This window comes from Mustela erminea, chromosome 14, assembly GCF_009829155.1.
Source record: "Mustela erminea isolate mMusErm1 chromosome 14, mMusErm1.Pri, whole genome shotgun sequence".
Lineage (NCBI taxonomy): Eukaryota > Metazoa > Chordata > Mammalia > Carnivora > Mustelidae > Mustela > Mustela erminea.
The window spans coordinates 73,161,324-73,178,370 of record NC_045627.1 but is presented as its reverse complement, the minus strand read 5'-3'; the positions used below and the strand labels follow the sequence as shown (position 1 = coordinate 73,178,370).

The following is a 17,047-nucleotide window of genomic DNA, read 5'->3' as shown; positions in this document are numbered from 1 at the left end:
TCAAATCTCTCCTGGGCCACTCTCTAGCTATGGGGCCCTGGACAAGTCCTTTCCTCTATCTGGGCCTCAGTTTCCTTTTCTGCAAAATGAGATAATAATAGTCTCTGCCTCACAGAGTTACTGCTGGCCTACGGAAAGATTTAGCTGTTTTAGCTGTTTTAGCTCTTATTGCTCTGGATTATTTCACTGCATCTTTAATACACCTTGGGGGAGGATTTATACTATAATAGACCTTTGCTTACGGGGACCCAAAGCATCCTGTGACCATGGGGAAGGGTCGTGAGGCTCCATCTCCGTCTTGCAGATGGGACACTGAGGCTCTCTCGTCTCCCTCGGTCTCACCTGAGACGTGCTCTCTGGCCCTCATCCAAAATTCCGCCAGCATTTTCCTTCCCTTCCACACTCAGTACGACACACTCTGAGCATACCACAGAGGAAGAGCCCTCCTCAAGGAGGAAGGAGACCAGCTCCTGAGTCCCTTCTCTGTCACGCGGGTGCGGTCACCCCCACTCGGCCGCAGCTTTCTCATCGATAAACTTGCGTAGGAATCTCTTACTTGCCTTAAAGCAAGGGAGTGGTCCCAATACATTTCTGAAACAAATGTGGGTTCTAATATCTCTAATTTTGATCAAGAGTACTGATGGCAAAATCCTGCCACCAAGTCCCCAGGTGGAACCGTTCCTAGCTTTTGAGTGGCTAGCGTTGGGTTGTGGGGGTGAGCCCCGCCCCCCAGACTCCAGCTGTGGCTCCCCGGGGCCATCTCGGAGGACTCACCTTCAAATCAAAGACCTTCTTGTCACAGATGCTACAGACGTGGGGCAGGTGCAGGGGGGCCACACCGTGAAAGTCATTCAGCTCGTGAGCCTGCAGGGGCCTCACGGACAGCAGGGCCGGCTCCTCCTTGGCCCGCCGCCGGGCACTGCTGAAACCCTGTTTGCTGTTGTTCAGCCGCCCCCCAAAGGAAGGCGGGGTCCTGTCTGGGGTGGGCTCCTCAGGGTCATACAACTCATAGGGCTGGCTGGGGGGTGGAGGCCACAGGTTAGGGCCTGATGTCAGATCGGGCTTGCTCTGGCCAGAGAATCCGTGGGGGCTCTCCCACTGGCTGTTTGGACCCTGAAGCAGCGGACCTACCTCGCCTTTCATGCCCCCGGCCTGCTCAGCCGCAAATCCACCTGCCACATGCGACCCTTGGGAGCTGGGTCTGTAAAAGTCCTTGGGAAAGGCAGCTTGGCCGTCTTGCCCTGAGTGGCTGTAGTGGCCTTCGTAGGTCACGCTGCCTGTGGTAGAGGCCGTGGCCGGCAGGAAGCCGGGCTGACTGTCTGTTTCTGAGCCATACGCCTGGCTGGCGCTGGCCTTGCCGTACTCGTAGAATCCTGCCGCAGCAGGAGCAGGCCCTGTCTTGCCAATGCCCAAGATGACCGCTGGCTGGGCGGGGGTCTGAGGCATGACCCCACCAAAAGGATGCATCACCACAGTGTTGGAGGGTTGGCTGGGAAGGTTCACGGAGGGCCCCGGGCCTCGTGTCTGGCCGGGGGGCGAGAAGGCAATCGCATTAGATGGAAACCGGGCACTGGGCACAGTCGCAGCATGTTGGGGCACCCCAGTGTGGCTGTGGGGGGCGCTGATCACAGACGGATGCCTCAGCTGGTTGAAAAGAGGCTGGGACATGGCCACTTTGGAGAGGACTTGGTTCAGGACTGTGGCGGCTGCGGTGTTGTTGGTCACAGCTGTCTGTGCCAGCTTCAGCCGGTGGAGGGTGAGCTGGGCTTGCAGCTGGGCCAGTTGGAGGCTGGCAGGTGAAGGAAGCAGAGGGTTCGGGTTACCCACCGAGAACGGGTTCTTGTCCAGGAGCTTGGCGGCACTGCAGAAACACAAAAGGCTAGATGTAACAGCCAGCTTTCATCAGGGGGCAAAGGGCTCTTTCCTCACTTACGCGTGGTTACCCATATCCTCTAAAACCCACCCACACTGACCCCCACATACCAGCAAGTCTGCAGAAAACCTGTACTCACACATATACCAGTTTGTTTAAAACACCAATAGAGGGGGCAGCTGAGTGGCTCAGTGGGTTAAAGCCTCTGGCTCTGGCTCAGGTCATGATCCCAGGGTCCTGGGATGGAGCCCCTTGTTGGGCTCTCTGCTAGGCAGGGAGCGTGTTTCCCTCTCCCTCTCTTCCTGCCTCTCTGCCTACTTGTGATCACTGTCTGTCAAATAAATAAATAAAATCTTAAAAAAAAAAAAACTCTAACAGAAAAATTACTTTATGACAGAATGGTCAATCTCACTGGTAATCAGAGATACAAGCTAAAATCATTAGAAAAAAACATCTTCTCTAGCAAAATAGCAAAAAAACAACAAAAAAAACCTTTTTCTTAGTAAATCATTCGGTATTGATAAGACAAAGTGGAGTGGACACATTGTTAGTGTTAGTCTAAACTCATGCAACTTTGTTAAAAGAGAGCCTGATAATACTACTCATCACAGCTACACTCTCCAACCTAGTAATTCAATTCTGTAAATCCGTCCTAAGAAAATGAACTAAAATGCAGACAAAACTTGATGCCTAAAGAGGTTTAATAATACTACATCATTGGGCGCCTGGGTGGCTCAGTGGGTTAAGCCGCTGCCTTCGGCTCAGGTCATGATCTCAGGGTCCTGGGATCGAGTCCCGCATCGGGTTCTCTGCTCTGCGGGGAGCCTGCTTCCTCCTCTCTCTCTCTCTGCCTGCCTCTCTGCCTACTTGTGATCTCTCTGTGTCAAATGAATAAATAAAATCTTTAAAAAAATAATAATAATAATAATACATCATTTAAGAGTCCAAAGTTGAAAATTACCAATTTCCTATAACAGGGGTTAGGAGGGGGTTTAAACAAAGTAAATTATGATATATCTACATAATAAAATGTCAAGGAGTCATTTACAATTGATGCAAATTTCTACTTTATTATATAATATTTAAAACATGCAAAAAAATGTACCCAACACCAAGGTTAAAACAGGAAACATTCCAACATGCTAATAAATGCCCCACCCTACCATTGCCGACAGGAGCTACTATCTTGGATTTGGCAAGGTCATTGTTTACAACAACAACAAATTAGTGACATGAACAAATCCATAGACTCTATATGTTAAGCGAAAAAAAAAAAAAGAGCAGGCTTCAAATTCACAAATTCACATGCAGAGTAAATTCTGTGTCTATTTGTGCCAAACACATTTTCATCCCGATCCTCCTTGCACATCCAAAAGCAACAGGAATCAAGCTCCCTTCAATCCACTCTCAAATCCAAGTAGCATAAGGAATAACCAAAAAAATCCCAAGTGAAGTCTGAACCTGAAGTCGTGGGCAGTGGTGGGCCCTCACGGCAGCTTACTGTGGCTGTGTTCCATCTGACATGTGCCTTTCATGTCTGACCTGTGTTGGTTGGTTATGGTGTTTTCTCTACCAAAAAACAGGATGCACGACCCCAGAAAGTCTGGACATGTGGCTACTATTGTCAGGGCTGTTTGATAAGACCGTCGTTTCTGGGTCTTCAACTCCCCTTCTGGGCAGCGGGTGTAATCGGGGAAATGTGTTTGGGATGTCGATGAACTGGAATTCCCAGGACACAGTAACGTTAACAGAGTAAGACTGAGCATTTGAAGCTGGGGTTACCAGGGACAACCCGGGCTCCGCCTTCAGCATGCTTACGGGAGTCTGGGGCAGAGACTGCACGGCTGGGACCCTTCAGACAAGGGGTCCACTGTCATGGGCTCTGGACAGAGTACGTCTGATGAAACAAAGAAGAGAGAGACGGGGGGTGGACCCGGTGAGGAAAAAAGGGGAGCCACAGAAAGTGTGGGCATGTCACAGCTCTCCCACTTTGGAGATGCTTTAGGAAAGAGAGCGTCTGCTTAGGAAGGCATTTTGCATCGGTCTGAGAGAACAGTGGGTGGCAGGGAGGAGGTGTGGCGTACCTGGTGGACAGGAACGTAAGGAGGAGAGAGCCTAACATTTACTGAGTGGCGATGCTCCTGTGTGACCAGTGCTCAGCCTATGTCATCCCCTTTGATCTCTCCATCAGTCCTACTGGGGAGAAAATGTTCACCCCATCTCGCAAGGCAAGAACCAAAAGCACGGAAAGATGAGGTGACCTTCTTATGAACACTCACTGTTGCAGAATATAGGCGTGGGATTCGAACCCCAGCCGGGCTTTGAAAAGAAGAGAAGGGACACCAGTGGTTGGGTATGTGGCTTCATACCCAGCCCTCCCTGAGTACAGCATCTCTCCGTGGGCTGCTGCGTTGCTTTGTCTCAAGTGAGTTCTCAGAACATCAGGCACACCAACATTCAACCATCAGTGCAAAACACAGTTCAAAGCCAGATAAAAACGACTTTGGATTATTCTTTCCCATTCTGTGAGAATTCAAGGCTTTTCCACAAGTCACCGAAGAGACATTGCCTTCACCCAGCCAGCAGCCCTTCTGTGCTCCCAGAACAGAACAGTTTGGCTGTGTTTTAAGATGCTGGGACGCTGGGGGAGTCACAGTTACAGGTGGTTACAAACCTTTCCTCCTCTGGGCGGTTGTGCTGGTTACAGCCCAGTCTTGGTGGCCCAGTGTGTCCCAAGCACAATCATGGCAGCAGCAGAGCTAGGGAGGCACTAATTGTCTACGTAGGCGAGAGTATGAAGGGAAAGGAGGATGGTCAAGAGTCTGATGATAGATTTCTACTCGTGTAGTATTAAGTAGCTGAGATTTAGAAGAGCAATTAACCTCAACTCAAAACCCTGCCCACACAGGGCCAACCCTTCCTACCAGGTTTGTCCGCTACACAGCCTGTCCCTGTTAACAAGGCGATAATGAGGTGCCAACTTCGTTTCCATGACCAGGGTATGGCATGATTGGTTTTGTTTTTCCCCAGCGAAGTCAGCTGTATTTTCTAAAACTGTGTTCTGCGCTGGAAGGAGCTCTTGCAAGAGATTCCCCTTCACCTCTGAAAGGACACGCAAGGAAGAGCTGTCTTTCCAAGGAAAGCCAACCTCGCTGGGTGTTTGTAGGTCAGCCACGAGAAACAGGCGCTCTCCCGAGCGCGGCGCAAGTTATAGAAGTTCACGGGTCCAGATGCAGCGTGAAATAATGAAATAAGGTTCACTAGATTTTCTTCCCAACGTCTGCTTTGCCTCACAAATTCATATCGTCCCCGGCCTTCACCAACTTTGAGTGGAAGTGATTCTGCATCAATCATGAGAGTTAGGTGCCTCCTTCGAAACAAAGCTCCTTAAACAGGAGAACACATTATGCTATTTAAAAGAAAGAAAGAGAAGGAAGGAAGGAAGGTAGGAGAAAGAGAGAGAGAGAGAGGGGAAGAGGGAGGGACAGAAGATGGGATAAGGGGGGAGGGAGGAAGCAAGACCTAAAATCCTTAGACTACCAGAGTTAAAGACCTCAAAGTCAGGTGCATATAGCAATCATATTTCTAAGCCTCAAACTATGAGATCACTAGGGGTTAGAACTAATGTCGCCTTCTTGTATTCCTGCCACCTGCATTTGTCACTGTTACCCCACTTAGCACATCCTGCTTTGTGTTAAAAATAATTGCTTATGTACCTTTCTCCCTCTACCGGACATAAGGTACACAAGGGAACAGGGCGTGACGTGGGGATTCTCCCATCATCCTGGCATGCTGTCTCCTACCTGGCAGTCACTCAGTAACCTTGGTGAAGGGAATGAAGAAGGAAAATAGTGGATGTGGCTCATCAGAACCTGGAGGCTTTCGGGGCACCTGGGTGGCTCAGTGGGTTAAAGCCTCTGCCTTCGGCTCAGGTCATGATCCCGGTGTCCTGGGATCAAGCCCCACATCGGGCTCTCTGCTCAGCGGGGAGCCTGCTTCCTCCTTTCTCTCTTCCTGCCTCTTTGCCTACTTGTGATCTCTGTCAAATAAATAAATAAGATCTTAAAAAAAAAAAAGAACCTGGAGGCTTTAAGATGTGGACCACTCACGTGAGAGTAGACATCTCTGGGGATAAAAACCCTTAAACAGTTCAAAAAGGAGAATCTAAATATACCCAGGAAGCAAATGGATTTTTCTGTTGTATATGGCTCAAACCCCAATCAGGTACAGAGTCACTTGCCTCAAAGAGTATCTACCATTCCCCATTCCAAAGCAGGAGTTCCAATACATCCTTCTCTGTGCCCAAATCTAGGTTTTGAAATTGAACGAATAATCCCTACGGTAGGCTGAATAATGATCACCTCCCAAGATGATCCAATCCTCATCCCCAGAACCTGTACGTGGTAAAGAGGACTTTGCAGATGTGATTAAATTTAGGATCGTGAGATGGAGAAATTATCCTGGACTATCTGGGTGGGCCCAATGTCATCACAAGCATCCTTAAAAATGGAGGCAGAAGGATCAGAGTCAGAGAGAAAAGATATGGGGACGGAAGCAGAGGTCTGAGACAAAAACAGATTCAATCCATGCTGGGGCTCTGAGAGGAAGGGGCCACGAGCCGAGGAAATGCAGGCACTCTCCAGAAACTAGAAAAGTCAAGGAAATGAATTTCCCCTAAAGTCTCGAGAAGGAATCAGCCCTGCTGACACCCTGACTTTGCCTCAGTGAGATTGATTTTGGATTTCCGACTTCCAGAACTATAAAATAAGAAAGTTGCATTTTCGTGAGCCCCTCAAGTTCTGGTACTAGGTTCCAGAAGCAATAAGAAACTAATATAATCCAGCAAGAAAATCAGATGCAAGGGAGGCTTTGTCTCAGAGAGGCAGTGGTGGGTGTGGGGGTATTGGCTGGATCTTATTGGTATAGACTCTGCCCCCTGGGGGCCCAGGAAACACAGACCTTCTGACTGGTTGTCCCAACATTCTCTGGGAACCTTGCCAGAAGCCAGCAAAACCCAGACGTTTCTTCCTTCTCAAAGTCAGCTTTCTTTAACCCAGATGGATGAGTGGCAACCTGGGAAATCTTTGAACTGCAGGGATCAATTAGGGATCAAATCATCCTCTCGCACCCCCCCACCCACCCCAACAAGGAGAGAAAGTGATGTGCCCAGAGCCACACAGCTGGGTGGCAGCAAATCCTTAGTGAGAGCCCAGATCATCCAAACCAGCTTCTCATGCCCAACAGAATAGCATTGCCTCGCAAAGCCCTAGCTAAGCCCCAGAACTACCTATTTCATCACCAAATTATCATCTCCACCCATATTTATCTCTCTGCTCTGCTCCAGAGATCCTGACTACTTTTGATATACAAGGCTCTCACGGAGCACCAGGGCGATGCAACGTGCAGTCCCCCTTCTGGAATCCCCACAACTCTGGAGGTGGTAGCAGGGAGGCCCCCTTGTCTGGGGAGGGGGTAGAGGCAAAGTTCTCTGCACCTGCTGCATTTCTTCTCCTTAAACTATGCAGTGGCGCTGTTTGCAGCCAAGGAGGGGAAGCGTGAACCGGGGAGGCGGGCGTGCCGTGTAGCGAGTTCTGCTGCCTGGGTATCTGGCAGGGAGCGGGAACAGCTTATCACTCAGCACAGCCACTGTGACTCACCCAGGCCTCTGCAAGGCTAACTGCCCCCGCCCCGGCGCCAGGGTTGCCTTTCTGAGCCATTAATTGTTACAAAGAATTCTCCGTGCATAATTATATTAAAAACTCTGGTTCCCTGCTCACTTAGACAGCATTTTTTAATTAAAGCAGCATTTCTCTCAAGAGTTCTCAAAATCAAATATAACATAAAGGAGAACCGGTTGCCTTTAGAATGCCACGATATTCATGAGATCCAGATGAAAACTGCTTCTAATGGTTTAATTCTGTAGTGTTGAAAGGATGTGCAACATATTGTATTCACCGGAGAACGAAACAGCTGTCTTGGCTTGAAAACACTCATTATTTGTCCCAGAGCTCATTACTTGTCCCAGAGCTCTTTCATATTTTATTCTGAGTCCCAAGCAGGCTGCAATGACGGATTAGTATTTGGGCACAAGGAGGGAGGCAGTGTCTTTCCTTGGTTTGAGTCAGGCACGGTGCTGGAAACTCAGCAAGATTTTCATGATGTACCCAAGCCGGTTCTGAAAGAGGGCAGGGCACCCAATACACAGGCAGGAGCTGTGGGGCCTCTGCTCAGAAACAGAACGGGCATTCATGTGTTTGTTCATTTGGCCCACGTGGACTGAGCATCTATTAGGCACCAGGCAAAGTTGCTAGGTGGTGGGAACACAGAGAGAAGCAAAGAGAAATCTTCCTGAGAACACGGGGGAGCCAGATCGCCCCAGAGGGTGATGCGTGTGCTGACTCCAGCGAGCACAGAGACAGTAAGGCGCAGGGTGAGGGTGGGGGTGTTCAAGCCTCAGACATTTTAGAGAAATGCAACCAATGAAAGAAAAGGCCGTCTAAAGGGCTGTCCCTGAACTTGGAACAAAGACAAACATTCCGGACTTATTAAGCCACCTATAGAGCAAAGATGCATCAGCCATCAGTGAAAGGTGGTTGTAGGGTAAACAGGCTTCCTTCCACCTACCCGCCTCTTACTGGTTGTAGGATGGGGAAACGTCACTTAATTTTTCCAACACTCAGAATTTTCTCATCTGTCAAATGGGATAGTAACCTCATCCAGGGTGAAATGTGACACAAGCCCAGCCAACCAGACCCTGCCGGCCACAGTGACTGGCTCAGGGATGGACACTCCTGGACACTCTGTTGGAGCAACTGGGAGAGAGGCAGTCGTTGGTCCTGCCATGCGTGGGTTGCTAAGCTGGTTGAATTTAAGCCAGTGTTTAAGGAGAGGCTGCTTGAGAACAAAGCTAACCCAAAGGCACTGCCCAAAGACAGCAGCACAGGCAGCTTCAGAATGACCTCCTGGGGGGGGACTTAAACCAGCATCCCCTGCCTCCGCTTGGACATTTCTGTACATGAATCAATGCGCTTCCTTTATTTGCTTCATGACAATAATAATGTCATAAGAAAGCCGACCTACCTGAACCATCTGCTTCTAATTCAGATGGTTCCCCACCACGGCCCCACATTGACTCGAGAGATCAGAGATACCTGCTTCTTGGAGCTTTGGGACACAGAATGCTCTCCTACTCTTTCTGAAATAAGAGCCCCATATCCTGGTCTCTAGGCCAGGTGTGAATGGGGTGCAGAAGAAAAGTCCCCCACAAGGGTATGGGCAGCCTGATAACCTTTTTCCAGGTATGGAGATCCTGCTCTGACCCTACAGGGGCTCCTGTGAGCAGGGGATGTAATGCCTTGTAGCCCTCACCAGGGGACAGTTTCTAACTAACACCATTCGTTTCTCAGCACCAAACAGGCCAGTTTGGGTATACTAAGGACTGGCTTTAAAAAAGGCATTAGTTATCCTCCTGGAAGAAAAGGTTCCTCATTAAAGACCTATGGTTCTTACTCTTCCTTCCCGTGTACACAGTCAGCGACATTCGGGATGCGGGCTGCCCTGTATGAACCGGGGGTAGGAAAATCAGGCATCGTGCGTTCTTGACCTAACTTGAGGCTTGTCGTCTGTGTCACGGTGGATGACAGACTCTACCTCTCTAAGCCTCGGTGTCCTCATCTATGAAAAAAGATCACAATCTTGTCTGGGTTACATTATGAGGACTGACGTGGGGTTAAGGAAAGCATTGTCGGATCCCTCTGCAAACCGTGCAGTGCTGCACACAGGGCTGGGTGTGGCACAGTCTGGAACATTATTAGAAAGAGAACATATCCTGTGAGTACAACACACCCTCCATTTCTGAAAACATTCCTCCACAGAGGAAGTGGTATTCGTGACTCAAGTCCTTGGAGATAAGCTCATTGCCAGTGGATTCAGGGTAGGAAGAGTTAAAATCAGTTCAGCTACATTGATGGAGTACCAGCCATATCAATGTGATTGTGCTCTGCACTCCAGATGGGGGTGGGGATGGGAAGCAGCACGGCCCAGAGGCTAGGGGCACAGGTTTCCAAGTTGGCATCAAGATGGGTGTGAATTCCAGTTTGCTACTTGTAGGCTGGAGATGGTGGCAGATACTTATCCTCTCTCAGCCTCAGGGTCCTCGTCCTTAAAGCAGGGACAGCTGTATCTAAGCTATAGGCTTTTCTTGAGGGTTAAATGACAGGGTGTACGTAAATAGTTCTGCATGGTTCCTAGCACACATTAAGCCTTCACCGGACAATGTCACAGTGACCATTTCTACTACTAGTCTTTTTACCATCGCCATAACCGTGACCATCACTATCACCATTACCATGACTATTACTATCAACCTTACCATAACCGTTAGCAACCACCATCACTATAGCCATTACTATCACCATTACTATTATCATCATGATTACCGCGACCATGACTATTACCGTCACCATTACTAGCCACCATTACTATCACCATCACCGTCACTGTCGCCATTACTGTCACCATCGCCATTACCATCACACTGTTCTCACCATTACCTTCATTATCACCACGACTGTTCTCTTCAGTATTACTACTGCCAATACCATCCCCTTTAGTACGACCATCACCATCATCATTATCATCAGTGCAGGTGGCAGGTGGGCTCTGCCTGGGCAGAGAGACAAATCTTCCTTAGAGACAGATAGGAATGGAAGAAGGAAATGCAAAGAGATGTTCAAATGGATGGAAGGGGAGTAATAATAAGGGGGGACACCTGCGGATTGGGACTTGGGGGCATGGAGAGAGTTACAGCAGCTTCTTGGTGACCTGGTAAGTAGTCAACAACAGACTTAAAGGGCTGTGGGTTAACAACAGGGATGCAGCTGAATGAAGTTCAGCAGTGCGAACGTGTGTGGACACACAGCAAGGTTCTCCCTGGTAATGCTCAGCCAGCCAGAAGCAGGAGCCGAGAACTATAGCCCAGAGCACTGGAGTACCTAAGTCAACCAGAAGGGCCACATTTGCAGTCAAGCCCAGTATCTTTCAAGATAATCTCCCAGGAATTTAAATTCACTTCCAGTTCGACTCAGTTCCCTTTCCTGGTCAAGCAATGGTGTCATTTCTTCTTACGTGCAGAGATATAAAATACAATCCAGGCAAGAGAGCTAGCTCATGACCGGGGAAGAGAATGTTTTCCAGGTTTGGTCACACCTTCATCACGTGGTCAAATCAAATACAGCGCAATGGTTGGGGTCGGGTCATTGCTGAGTCCTGCCTTTCCCTTGTCTCCTGGGAGCTGAACTTCAAGTCATGAATTCTTAACTCTACCATAATGCTCTTAGAAGCTAGGTCAGGATGTGAGCCACAGAAACAGTCCCTGAAGGCCGGGTTACAAAGATGAAAATGATGGGGCGCTTGGGTGGCTCAGTGGGTTAAGCCTCTGCCTTCGGCTCAGGTCATGATCTCAGGGTCCTGGATCGAGCACCGCATCGGGCTCTCTGCTCAGCGGGGAGCCTGCTTTCCCCTCTCTCTCTGCCTACTTGTGATTTCCTTCTCTTTGTCAAATAAGTGAATAAAATCTTTTAAAAAAAAAAAGATGAAAATGATGATACCATGGTAATATCGGGGCTAAGGTTCAAACTCTAGCTCATTATCACAAATGTTAAGGGCAAGAAGAGGGCTTAGAGATCACTTAAGTTTAACCCACTCATTCTACAGAGGGAAAAAAAGTGGAACTTCATGAAGTTGGTGTAATATGTGAATCACCCCAAGTCACACAGCTAGCTAGAGGAGAGCAGGGACTGGAGTCCAGGTCGCCTCATCATTCAGGGCTAATGAAGCTCTTTCGGTGGCACACATCCTCGTCAACATTCCTGCCAAGTCTTCTCCTTCGTAAGAAGAGGGAGGTCACACTTATTTTTTTTGATAGTGCTATCTGCTTAGCAACGATAGGGCTACTGGATTATCACTAGTGAGGACTCCGTGTTTAATTTCAAGATGACTGGGTCAGTGCTGGCATTATCCCATGTGTGGGCTCCAGCTATGACATTACCACGGGATGATTCACATTACCATGACGCCTCTTGCAGGTGTTCATAACAAAAATGATGATTTTACCATCTCTCTTTTGTTGTGTGTTTTTTAGTTGAAGTATTTTCTTTAGTTTTAATTTTTTTCTTCATTTTTAAGTTAACATATGATGTATTATTTGTTTCAGGGGTACAGGTCTGTAATTCACCAGTCTTACCCAATTCACAGCTCTCCCCATAGCACATAACACACGTATGTACATAGCACATACCCAATGTCCATCCACACTGCCCACCCCCGCCCCTCCAGCAACCCTCAGTTGCTTGAGATTTTCTTGAGATTAAGAGTCACTTACGGTTTGCCTCCCTCTCTGGTTTCATCTTGTTTCATTTTCCCTCTCTTCCTCTATGATCCTCCGTCTTCTCAAATTCTTCAAATCAGTGAGATCATATGGTAATTGTCTTTCTCAAATTGACTTATTTTGCTTAGCATAATAGCCTCTGGTTCCATCCACATTGTTGCAAATGGCAAAAGATTTTGGGTTTGTTGATAGCTGCATAATATTCCAGTGTGTGTGTGTGTGTGTGTGTGTGTGTGTGTGTGTGTGTGTGAATTTATCAATTCATCTGTTGATGGACATCTAGGCTCTTTCTGTAGTTTGGTTAGGAAGACACAAAGAAATGGAAAAATGTTCCATGCTCATGGATTGGAAGAACAAATATTGGGAGAATGTCTATGCTACCTAGAGCAATCTACACATTTAATGCAATCCCTATCAAAATACCATCAACTTTTCTCAAAGAAATGGAACAAACACTTCTAAAATTTATATGAAACCAGAAAAGACCCTGAATAGCCAGAGGAATGTTGAAAAAGAAAACCAAAGCTGGTGACATCGCAATTCCAGACTTCAAGCTCTGTTACAAAGCTGCAATCATCAAGACAGCATGGTACTGGCACAAAAACAGACACATAGATCAGTAGAACAGAATAGAGGGCCCAGAAATAGACCCTCAACTCTATGGTCACCTAACCTTTGACAAAGCAGGAAAGCATGTCCAATGGAAAAAAGACATTTTCTTCAACAAATGGTGTTGGGAAAATTGGACAGACACATGCAGAAGAATGAAACTGGACCACTTCCTTATACCATAGACAAAAATAGACTCCAAATGGACGAAGGATCTCAATGTGAGAAAGGAATCCATCAAAATCCTTGAGGAGAACACAGGCAGCAACCTCTTCAACCTCAGCCGCAGCAACTTCTTCCTAGAAACATTGACAAAGGCAAGGGAAGCAAGGGCAAAAATGAACTATTGGGACTTCATCAAGATCAAAAGCTTTTGCACAGCAAAGGAAATAGTCAACAAAACCAGAAGACAACCAACAGAATGGGAGAAGATATTAGCAAGTGACATATCAAACAAAAGGCTTGTAACAAAAATCTATAAAGAACTTCTCAAACTCAACACCCAGAGAACAAACAATCTAATCAAGAAATGGGCAGAAGGCAGGAACAGATGTTTCTGCAAAGAAGACATCCAAATGGCCAACAGACACATGAAAAAGTGCTCAACATCACTTGGCATCAGGGAAATACAAATCAAAACCACAGTGAGATACCACCTCACACCAGTCAGAATGACTAAAATTAACAAGTAAGGAAGCAACAGGTGTTGACGAGGATGCAGAAGAAGGGAAACCCTCCTACACTGTTGGTGGGAATGCAAGCTGGTGCAGCCACTCTGGAAAATAGCATGGAGATTCCTCAAGAAGTTGAAAATAGAGCTACTCTATACCACCCAGCAATTGCACTACTGGGTATTTACCCCAAAGTTTATAGCAGTTGAAGTACTAATCAGTGTTTACACTTCATTAGCTATCTGATTTCCAGGATAATCAAATGGGAAGTTAAGTCAGATATGCTCGTTTCCAGTTTAGTTAAAAAGACTGAGACCAAGAAAGGTCTAGTAAAACACTTGAAAGCATTCAGCCAATAAGAGACTTGAATGAAGGTCCTTTTACTCTAAGGCCAGGATTCTATTCTCCAGTCACATATTCACTAAACAGAACTTCTCAAACCACATTCCTAGCTCTCTTTCTTTGGGTGTGATTTGTTTTGCAGGGGCTTTGTTTTGTTTCTTTAAAGATACTAAAATACAAAGCATTTTGTTTATTTTGTGATTTTTCTCCCAATTTGTCACAGTATTTCATTTTTTCCCCCAGCTCTATTGATATATTCTTTAAGTTTTTTATTTCTTTAAGTAATTTCTGCACCTGACATGGTGCTTGAAGTTACCACCGGCAGTACTATTGTTTTATAAAACATTTTATTTATTTATTTATATCAAGATCAAAAGTCACACGTTCTTCTGACTGTGCCAGCCAGGTGCCCCACCAGCTTTATTTGATAGTAACATTGTCTAAGTTTAAGATGTACAATGTAATGGTGTGATATATGTAGGTATTATGAAATGATTGCCACAATAAGTTTGGTTAACAATCTAAGATGTGACTTTAAATAACACATTTGGTGTTATGAAATGACCAGCTTTTTGGTCCACGGTACTCTTCCACGTTCCTTCAGTCAGAGTAAGATTCTCTAAACCAGGGGACGTGCAGTCACCAAGGGGCAGCTAGCGGTTCTATAACTGACAAGAGAGGCCTGCCTTTCCTGGTGGAGTTATCAGAAGTGTTCAAATGTGCAAAAGAGAGCTGATAATGCCTCAAATGCAGAGCCAAGAACACACACTCTGCTAGCATCACGACAGGAAAGACTTACAGCAGAGCAGAATTAACATGGACATATCCACCAAGAACCATGCATTCCTTTTTTTTTTTTCTTTTCCTTCTTCTGTATCAATTTAATTTCTGTAAAATATCCTTTATTTTATAAAACGAGGGGCACCTGCGTGGCTCAGTTGGGAAAGTGTCCGACTTTTGATTTTTGCCCAGGTCATGATCTCGGAGTTGTGAGACAGAGCCTCAAGTCAGGCTCACATGCTGGGCATGGAGCCTGCTTAAGATCCTCTCCCTCTGCCCTCCCCGAAAAATAAATATAAATAAATAAATAAATAAATAAAATGTTTTATAAAACAATAGTACTGCCAGTGGTAACTTATTTTTAATATTCACATTTTTTTCTTTTGAACTTTAAAAGCTGTAAAAATATGAAGAATATAATAAATCTTTACAAGTTTATTACCTGCCCATTGCCCCAAATTAACAAATGCCATGATTATGGTCATTTTTGTCTGATATATTTTTCTAAAAAAAAAAAACCACAAAATTATACAAAATCAAAATCCCCTTTGAGACTCTGCCCATCTAATTCCTCCGTCTCCCTGGGGACATCCATGTGTCATGTGTGTGTCTATCTATATATCTGTCTGTCTATGTCTCTCTAAATAAGAAAAAGCATAAAACTAAGAGACTTTTCTATACCTGTGTGTGCTTATAAACCAGCATGTAGAACTGGTTTCAACAATACTTCTCCTAAAGAAAGAAATGCATATTCTCTGTAGTTAGTTCCTTCCTTCCTTCCTTTTAGAAAGGTTTTATTTATATATTTGAGAATTTGAGAGAGAGAAAGAGGGCACTAGTCGGGGTTGGGGGGAGCAGTGAGCAGGAATCCCGATGCGGGGCTCCATCCCAGGACCCTGGGATCATGACCTGAGCCAAAGGCAGACGCTCAGCTGCCTGAGCCACCCAAGTGCCCCTCTGTAGTTTCTTTGAACACACTGAGGCTGCAGGCAGGGTGGTGGTGTGAAAAACTCGCTGACCTAGAAGAATCAGAAGACCCACGCACCACAGCCACTGCTTACTCCCTGTGGGACCGGAAGCTGGTCAGCCCTCTTTTTATGCAGAATGAGAAACCTAGATGAAAGGACCTCCGAGATCTCTTCTACCTCTGAAATCTGAAAAACCTCAGGTTTCATTTCCTCATCTGTCAAATGGAGATAATGTCTGCTCTGGCTAACTGTTGTCAAGAGTGAAGGTCATGGGGTGCCTGGGTGACTCAGCGGGTTATGCCTCTGCCTTCAACTCAGGTCAAGGTCTCAGGGTCCTGGGATCAAGCCCCACGTCGGGCTCTCTGCTCAGCAGGGAGCCTGCTTCCCCCTCTCTCTGTCTGCCTCTCTGCCTACTTGTGCTTTCTCTCTCTGTCAAATTAAAAAAAAAAAAAGAGAGAGTGAAGGTGATGGGCAGGCTTGCGGTGAAGCATGACGATGTCGCAGGTAGAATCAAATAATATTTTAAAATAAGAATCAAATACTAAAAAAAAAAAAAGAATCAAATACTATTTAATGATAACATATAAATATAAAATGAACATTATTTAATAATATATTATTCATATTCATATACTACATATTATTACGAGTATAATATCACATGACTGATGTACAATAAATGTTGAAAATAATATCATCTATAATTTATTATTATTACTTCTCACAAATTAAGCTATTGTTAAGCTCCTGGAAATGCTTTTAAAGAAACTGTTGTTATATATATGGCATGTTCAGATATTCATGTTGCTGGCCAGTCACCATAAAATCATTTAATTTCTTCTGTCTTGCCCTGCTGCTCCATTTGCCTCAATTATGCTCTCCTATCTCCTGCCACCTTGTGTCCTAATTGTCTATGCAATTGTTCATCTGATGTCCTCGCTGCCCCGTGATTATTTTGAAGGCAGGAATGATGTGTTCTGTTTCATGTCACAGCACCCGGCATGAGGTTGGGTGTGGAACCAATAAACACTCCTATACATGTACACATTCACTGCGTGTATGTGTGTGTGTATGTGTGTGTGGACTTAGCAGTCATGTGTCACACACTCCTTTTGGCTTCCTGGCCAGATGTTCCATGTGTATGTTGCTACAGGCTCTGAAGAGGAAGTTCTGAAGAGAATGTGGATGAGATTCAGTCTTTGAATATTGTCCAAATTAAGTAAATACCACCAACCACATCAAGTATAAAAATTCTAAAATATTCAACAAATAGACTGGTTGCCTTTTTTTCCCTTTAATGAAATTTGAAGAAAATGTGATTTTAGTGTATGATCTGAGATGTGTCTAATCTGCACGACTCTGAGATAAAACACATGCTCTGAGAATGATCCGTATGTTCTCCTGACTTTATTGTCAT

General features: G+C 45.9%; 1 protein-coding gene across 4 annotated transcripts in view; it reads right to left on the bottom strand.

Annotated features, from left to right (window-relative positions):
* Positions 1-17,047, bottom strand: part of RBM20 (RNA binding motif protein 20) — a 186,343-nt gene that overhangs the window by 48,220 nt on the left and 121,076 nt on the right. For 3 of the 4 annotated variants that reach the window (XM_032313100.1, XM_032313101.1, XM_032313104.1), the window contains exon 2: positions 775-1,861. In XM_032313100.1, coding sequence (XP_032168991.1) covers positions 775-1,861 — 1,087 coding nt within the window. The remainder of the gene's footprint in view (positions 1-774; positions 1,862-17,047) is intronic. The other variant, XM_032313102.1, reaches the window with a different exon arrangement.